Source organism: Pelodiscus sinensis, chromosome 12 (genome assembly GCF_052426305.1).
Source record: "Pelodiscus sinensis isolate ZL-2025 chromosome 12, ASM5242630v1, whole genome shotgun sequence".
In the NCBI taxonomy this organism is placed as follows: domain Eukaryota; kingdom Metazoa; phylum Chordata; order Testudines; family Trionychidae; genus Pelodiscus; species Pelodiscus sinensis.
In genome coordinates this window covers 25,409,857-25,418,242 of record NC_143063.1, presented here as the reverse complement: position 1 = coordinate 25,418,242, position 8,386 = coordinate 25,409,857, and the positions used below count along the sequence as shown (strand labels likewise).

Genomic DNA, 8,386 nt, shown 5'->3' with positions numbered 1-8,386 from the left:
AGCCCCGATCGCAAAAATGGCGATCGGGGCTTTTTTGCGGAAAAGCGCGTCTAGATTGTCACAGATGCTTTTCCGCAAAAAGTGCTTTTGTGGAAAAGCATCCGTGCCAATCTAGATGCTCTGTTCCGAAAATGCTTTTAATGGAAAACTTTTCTGTCAAAAGCATTTCCGGAAAATCATGTCAATCTAGACGCAGCCATTCTGAACAAGGATTGTGCAGCTGGCCAGCACAGGTGGCTGGGCTTGGGGACCTCTAGAGGGCCCTTCCCTCCCTACATTTCTGTGATTCCATCCAGTTGAGGTGACTTGTCATTTTGGGTGCAGTATCCGCAACCCGCTAGCCGGCTGAAGGGCATGACGTCACTGGTGTGAGATGACCTCATGTATTACGTAGCATAAGGTCACCAGGCTGCGGTAGTGGTTTGAATGACGTCACCGCCGGGCTGCAGCGGCAGTGCCTGCTGGGGTCCGGGAGGTTACTGAAGCCAGCTGGCCCGCAAGTCTCAGCCAAACCTGGGGACAAACGCGAGCCTGGGTGACGTCACGGAGAGTGACCTTGGCAGAAGCAACCCGAGGGGGCGGGGCGTGCGCACGTACGGGCAGGGGGCGGGGCGTGCGCACGTACGGGCAGGGGGCGGGGCACGTCGCCCGCGCGGCGTCAGGGCTGTCGGGAAGTTGCGCCCGCCCTATGACCGACTGAGGTGACCCACCTCAGACGCACTCGCCGCCATGTTGTCCGTGGCTGCCCGTGCCGGCCCCCTGGCTCCGTACCTGTCGGCCGCGGCGCACGCCGTGCCGGGCCCGCTGAAGCCGCTGGTGCCGGAGGTGGTGCTGCGGCCCGGGAAGCTGCCGCTGGACGCGAAGCGGTTGGTGCTGAGCCGGGAATCGCTGAGCGGCCGAGCGCCCCGCGGAGGCCTCGTCGCCACCGCCAGCATCAACGGTGCGGCACGGGGGTGGGGCAGTCGGGGCTCGGGCTGGAGACGGGCCGCTAGCGGGGGTGGGTGGGCCGCTGTAGCCGGCCGGGGCCTGTGGGAGCAGCGGCGGGGGGTGTGTGGCTCGGTGCGGGGGAGGCCTGGCCTGCGGCTCCAGGGTTGCGTGAGCCGGGGCAGCGCTTCCCGTGCGCGGGTTTCGTCTGCAGCTCCGCTGTGAGTTACTGCCGCTGGCCTGCGCCCGGGCACCGTTTGTGCCCGTTCCCAGCGGCGGAAATGTCCGCAGTGCGCAGGGTCGGGGGCCGGTGGGCTGTCCAAAGCTCCCCCCCCCCCCCCCCGTGCGGGACGCCGAGGGGGACTGGGAAACCTGAGCAGCTCTGAGTCGTTTCCACGCTCAAGGATGTAATTGAATCGAATCCAGTGCCAACTGCTTGGTCTGAAGTAGGGCGTTAAAAGGTTAACAGGTACTGACGGGAGCAGCTCCAGTGCGGGCGGGGCCCCTGTCTTTGCCCCACCCCCACCACAGGTTACACGCTGTGGCCCGCTGGCAGGGGCTGCCGGGCAAAGACACTTCCCCTCCCAGCCGGACCAGGAGGGATTGGTGGGCCCCGACTTTCCTGCGGACTCTTTTATGAGGGATGTGAAGGACTAGTCGCTTATTGTATAGTCAACACACTAGTTGACTAGTCATGCCCCCTCCCCACTTACTGCCTCTATTAGAAAGAGGCGGGGGGGGGGGTACAGAGGAGGGGATGTTTCAAAGTGGCAGTGCTGTGGGGAGCCGGGGGTCTGCCACTTTGAAATGCCCCATGCTCCCCACAGCGCTTTCATCTTTGAAATGTAGCTTAAAAGATTGAGGTGTGCTTATGGACTAATTGAATAGTCTATGCAAATTGCATTGACTATTCGATTAGCCAGTTAATCTAAATTTGACATCCCTGCAGCATGTGTAACAGTGCTGCAGCGTGTGTAACAGTGTAACCGCTGAAATTTCTTAGCAGTTACAGAGTTACCTTTTAAAATAGCTTTTTATATTTCTAATCAGAAGTAGTGATTTTAGATAATTTGTGCTTGACTCCTTGAAGGTACTACTCGCAGGCTTTCATTTCACAGCTCCGGAATGGGGATAGAATAGAAAACACTGCATGTAGCACATGAATACAGGCAGTCCCCGACTTATGAACGGGTTATGTTCCGACCATGTAGTTGTAACTTGATTTGGTCGTAAGTCGGAAATACCCTTAAACACGCTGCCCGCACTGTTCGAAATACTTGACGTACATGGTTCTCAACTGGAAAATTTTAGAATGGGGTTAATAGGAGATTGGTTGTAAGTACAGATGGTCGTAAATTGGTGTGTTGGTAAGTCGGAGTGGCTGTAGTTTTAATTACAAAGTGAAAGACTTATTTTTGAGATCAAAAGAAGGAGCTTTGTTAAATGAGAGAGATTAAAACTTTTTTTCTGCCATCAGCCTTTTTCTAGTTCATGCAGTGCTTTGTGTAAGGGTATTGACAGTTTTTCCTCTGAATAAAATGTTTGAGTAGTGTTGGACTTTACAGGACTTAATTTTCAAACCAAGCGTGGTCGGAGCGATAGAAAATTTTTGATGCAAAGCTTCAATATAATCCTTTTTCAATAATTCTGTCCATGTTCATTTTTTAAAGTGTGTATTACGTTTCTGTATAAAACAGTGGGCTTACATGTAATAATGTAGAACTATGCTGTGCCCTTGAACAAATATTATCCAGTTGACACGTTACATACCTCTTGGCCTTGTCCACATTGACTCAAGTCTTGTTTAACATCAGTGTGCTGACAAAACATAGTTTATATTCAACACTAAACATGAGGATTAATGCTGAATTACTTTCCCATTGAAAAGAGCACATACAACATTTTAAAGCTAAAATTGTTGCAAAACTACCTCCTCGCTAATTAATTTCTCTGCAGTTAAAGATTAAGAAAATGGCTTCTCTTCGCAAAGTTCCTTGTAAATAGATGCACTTTATTTCCTCCATCAGTTGTAACTTGGTGCAGTCCCTGCATGATGATTTCCTTTGCACATAACACCTAATTCTTATCAATCCTTTCAGGAGACACTTTTGTTAACCTTCTGTGTTACTGATGGTGATTTCTGGGGAAAAAATTAAACATGTAGTACAAACTCTGGTCATCTGAAGAAATGGGCTGTGCCCACAAAAGCTCATGATACCATCTACATGTTTTGTTAGTCTCTAAAGTTCTACCAGACCATTAGTCTGTACAGAATAACCTAAAAAACAAACTCAGCTACCCTCTGAAACTTCTAAACATGCAGTGTAAGGCTGAATATCTTCTTACACAACAAAATCTGTTTTCAGTCTTTAAATTGATATTTACATTATTCTTTAGCTGCATAACATGGCCATTTTGGCATAGTAATTGTCTAACTGGGAATCAAACCAGTAAAGTTTGACACAAGAATGTAAATATCAGATTTAAGGGAAACCTGTTAAATTTATGCAGTAATCCCGCATATACATGCTTGTTTAGTTTTACACTCTTGTGAGAGGATCCATTGAAGTCAAAAGTTAACTAAACGTGTAAATGTTTGCAGTTTCATGGCCTAAATGCTTTTGAAATCCCTATTTCTTAATCCCATTGTTTCCAGGAACTTTCAAATGAAAGAAATCTGACTTTAAGAATTTGTCTTACTCTTCTCTTCCTGTGCCCATGCTAGTGTAGAATGTTAACATGTACAATAGCTATGCTGTCAAGGGCTGATTGGCCACCAAACAGCTAAAGTGTTTTTAAAATTAGGGTAAGCCATCGCTCAAGTAGTCTTTCCATAAGAAAAGTATGGAAGGGAGGATTTAGCGAAGACCAGATTTCAAGCTTTTGAGTTGTAGAATTGTAAAGTGTTCTTTAACTAGGAATGTAAAATGCCATTTAATTAGTAAACATGATGTTTAAGTGGTTAACCAATTAAACGGAGCAGCCCCTGTTAGGAATGGTAAATATTGGTTAATCGACTACTCGATTAACCTTATGAATTCTTATCAGTTACTCGACTATTCTCTAGTACCCGGAGAGTGGGGCCAGCAGCCCAGTGCACTAAGGCTCCACTCCCGAGTAAACCTGCCACTCTGTGAGCTGGTCTGTGAGGAGAGCCAGTTTTAAAAACAGCTTATCTCACAGACTGGCTGCCTGTCACCCTATGTCACCCTCTGTAGGTTTATAGCAGCTCCTGTCTGAAGAGGGTCTGAGCTCCCAGACCCAGCACAAACTGGGACTGAGCCGGGCTGCTTGCCTGCTTAGCTCCTAATGCACTTTAATGCAGAGTCGCAGCAGGGGTAGGTCCCAGCCTGTCACAAGGAAGGACTGAGCCAGGGCGCTGGTCAGCCTACAAAAATATTTACTGGTGGCGGCAGGAGGATAGGGGGAGAAATGCATGTAATCTATAACATTAACCTAAAAGCTTTTGCTTATCGGTTAATTGAGACACAATTATATCTCTAGCCCCTCTCCTGTATTTTAAGCTGTGCCCGTGCTCTTTTAAATTAACAAATAGTTCAGGGGTGGCCAACCAATTGGACAATAAGAGCCAAAAAAGCTGTGGATAATAGTGCAGAGAACCACACATCCCTCCCCCAGAGCCAGCCACCCCCAGGCCTCTCCCATTCTAACCCAATGCCTGGACCTCACCAGAGATGCCACCACCACAGCCATGCACTTTTCCCTCCAGGAACTGGGGCGTGTGCATAAAGCGAGCATTTGGCTCTGAACGACCTGTAGCCCCGAGAGTTGCATTTCTGTGAGCAAAGAGCTGCATGTGGCTCAAGAGCCACAGGTTAGCCACCCCTGGAATAGTTCATTTGTGAATATAATACAATCTGGAGTGTCTTTTTAGACACAGGGCTTATAATGTCAGATTTCGGTGGGAGTGGCAAAGATCATTGATAAAAACGTGTTAGGTTTCACAAATGATCTTGTAGTACCGCAACTGGATGTTAACTTTTACTTTTAACAATATGCAGTAATAAGGATTACTTTTTACAGAAAGTATTTTGGACCTCTTTCAAATTTCACCTTCAATCTCTGGAAACAAAGCTTCATAATCAGTATAGTACTAAGTCTTTAAGAAGATGCTTGCAGTTAATACTATTTACTTTTTGTTGCAGCTCCAGCTAGTGTTCGTTACCTTCACAATGATGTGTCAGTACCTGACTTCTCTGACTACCGTCGCCAAGAAGTGTTAGATAAAACAAAATCTTCTCAAGATAGCAGCGATGCTAGAAAAGGGTTTTCCTATCTTCTGACTGCATCAACATGCATAGCCACTGCATATGCTGCTAAGAATATTGTCACCCAGTTTGTTTCCAGCATGAGTGCTTCTGCTGATGTGTTAGCTTTGTCAAAAATTGAGATAAAGTTGTCTGATATTCCAGAAGGCAAGAGTGTGGCTTTCAAATGGAGAGGGAAACCCCTTTTTGTGCGTCACAGAACCCAGCAGGAGATTAATCAGGAAGCTGAAGTACCACTGACTGAACTAAGAGATCCACAGCATGATTTAGACAGAGTAAAAAAACCAGAATGGATTATACTGATAGGTGTCTGCACTCATCTTGGATGTGTACCCATTGCAAATGCTGGAGAATTCGGTGGTTATTACTGCCCTTGTCATGGGTCACACTATGATGCATCTGGCAGAATCCGAAAAGGTCCTGCTCCAGCCAACCTTGAGGTTCCAGATTATGAATTTACTTCTGATAACGTTGTTATTGTTGGTTAAATAACTGGACGATGATCTGTTTCATCTTTTTCTGTATGAACATTGTAAAAAAAGGTTAAGATTCTGGTGTGGTATAACATTAAATTATCCAAAAAATGTACCTAACTGTTTAAAGTCACCGTTATCAAGAAGTATGCTTAAATGTTTCCGAATAAAGAATCAGACTTGAGTGATCTGTCATTTATTTGGTGTTTAAATTCCAGGAAATCTGCTGGCAGTACCTAATAAAGTTCTGGATGTCCTTAGGGATGTAAGCGATTATATGCATACAGCAAGGGAGGAGCGGAAACCAGCATAAAAGCCTTTCTCCTCTTCCTCCTCCCCCCCCCCCCCCCGCCCCCCCAGCACTTTCTCCGAGGGAGCAGGGGAGGAAAAGGGGTAGCCGGAAGCTAGGGCCTTATCTAGGAATCATCTCAAACGCTGCACCTCTGTTTTTTAAATGTATTAAGAGCCTACCGGCTCTTAATATATTTAATAAAAAGCAGAACCGCAGCGCGGTTAGCTCCTAGCCCATCGATTAGTTGATTAAACTTACGTAACATCCGTAGAGGCCTTATAGTGTAAATAGGGATGAGGAATCATTGGAACAGAAAACATAAGCCAGAATTTTCCCTACTTAACCCTAGCCATTTCAATCCTCCCAAGAAAGCCCTTGCGTACTATAAAAAGAGAATCTGACATGGGAACAAATTCATAATGTTAAGGAACAGAAACAATCTGTAAGAGGCATACTTAAACAACTCTGCTCATAGTTACACAATTTACTGTAGTTTGAAGTATCATGCTTTCTACAGCAGTAATAAATCAGTTTTTACTTTGATTATAGATGGAGATGAACACTGATTAAACCATAGCGACACTTCTATATGTAGTTGTATGTCAAAGTCAAGTTCTAATTTCATTCACATTTTAAATAGAAGCACCTTTTGACAAGCAAAAAAAAAAAAAAGCATAGGCAAAGTCTGACCATAAAGCATGAGACTATTCTTTTATTTATGCTTTCACACAATTTCAGTCCATGAATAAAGTCAGATTAAATCATTATAATAAGGTGAGAGGTAAAACCACAATCCTTTCTCAAATCTGTGTTTTGGAAAGGTTAGTCTGACACTTAAATGGAGATGTCCCATTTTGCCATTACCACAAAAGGCAATTGTTTCTAGTGCTGTGTTTTATATGTTGTGTGTATATATTATATAGGAAATCTATGCTCCTGACTCATGGCTCTTTGAATAGATTGCCATATCTGAGTAAAATAACTTCTATATATGATTTACTGTAATATATTGGACCCTCATAACTACCATTAAAATTCTGCAACTCTTCAACCTCTGTGTGGGACCATAAAGTGTGAACATAAAACATTTAAGACTGCAACATTTCTGTCATTAAGCTGAATACCTCCTATATTGGTATTTTAAAAATGCAACTATTGCCTCTACTTCCCCTGTTAATTTTAAATTTATTTAGGAACCAATAGTTTTTAATTGCATCCAATCTTTTATCAAGTGCCTATATTATCGGTCTGTGCTGTACCTTGGGTGACTTTAGGGAAAAGGAAGCAAGACTAGTTGAGTGTTACAGCATATGAGTTTGTATTAGTAGAATTTACAGTGTTCATAATAATTTCTGTGATAACACCTTGTTTTATAATAGATATTCATAGAATCAAGTTAGGTTCACTATTGGTGCCATAAGCCTGCACTGGCAGCATGTCAGCAACCTCATGTACCTACTTTACATATACACGAGCATTTTGGTTGGATTTTCCTTGATAGTGGAAAACAAATTACTTGTTTAAGTTCACTAGCAATAAGACTGTCTTCAACTTACATTAATGTTGAGGGAAAAGGAGGAGGTAGGGGAAATAACTTTAATTACTTTATGAATACTTGCTAATCCAGAACTCCACTGTGAACTAGATCACCATCTTCTTAAGAATTGTGATATTCACAACAGCAGTTGATACAGTCCAGTCTCAGATACTATCTGGAATTAGCTGTTTCAGTCAATGTTGGGCTGGGCTGAGCAGAGAATGGTATTTCTGTTTCATGGCAGATTTTGAAATGTTTTGTTGAAACTTTGAATACGCAAAATTCATTGAAACAATCCAAAAGTTCTAGGAATCTAACTAGTTAATTTCTGTATCTTTTTTTCAACTAACTTATTTGAAATAACTCATCCATATTACAAGGCACCATGGAAATAGTGCAGAATTATATCAAAATAGTACGTCCACACTACTTGGAGCTGGAATCACATTTAAAGTCCCCTAGAAGCACTCTGAGGAGGGCACCAGGAGAACAGGTACTTCTGTAGCTGCTTCCTGAGGCTAACTGAGACTTGTGCTTAAAGGGGCTCCTCTACAGCTGCATCTTACATTATACTTCTCCACTGACTACTCCCTCAAGGAGCACCAAACTCATGCCATGTGCTCTGGTTGCCCTTGCAGATGCCAAAGCACTCTCATCATGGAGCCAGAGCTGCTGCAAAGTAGTGCCAGGCTCTTGTGCCTCATGCTGCGTCTCATGGTGTAGTTGATGTTGTAACGTAGTGGGGGGTAACTTGCTAACTCACTGGCTACTGTCTGTAGCACCACCGAGCAAGACAGGCGATGAGTCATGCAAAGAGGGTGTCTCAACCTGTCTGACTAGTTATTCCCCCATGGAGAGGAACAAAAGAAGG

The 8,386-nt window shown here is 44.4% G+C and overlaps 1 protein-coding gene across 1 annotated transcript; it reads left to right on the top strand.

Annotated features, from left to right (window-relative positions):
- Positions 1-648: 648 nt before the first annotated feature.
- UQCRFS1 (ubiquinol-cytochrome c reductase, Rieske iron-sulfur polypeptide 1) lies at positions 649-5,870 on the top strand. The gene is made up of 2 exons (XM_075940188.2): positions 649-940; positions 5,091-5,870. Exons 1-2 carry the CDS (start codon positions 730-732, stop codon positions 5,699-5,701), a joined length of 822 nt encoding a protein of 273 aa, XP_075796303.1. The 5' UTR covers positions 649-729; the 3' UTR covers positions 5,702-5,870.
- Positions 5,871-8,386: the final 2,516 nt, after the last annotated feature.

Excerpts from the sequence above, each read along its gene's own strand:
- UQCRFS1 (XM_075940188.2), top strand. The coding sequence starts at position 730 with ATGTTGTCCGTGGCTGCCCGTGCCGGCCCCCTGGCTCCGTACCTGTCG. Across the intron at positions 941-5,090 it reads CGCCACCGCCAGCATCAACG|CTCCAGCTAGTGTTCGTTAC; the intron begins GTGCGGCACGGG and ends TTTTTGTTGCAG.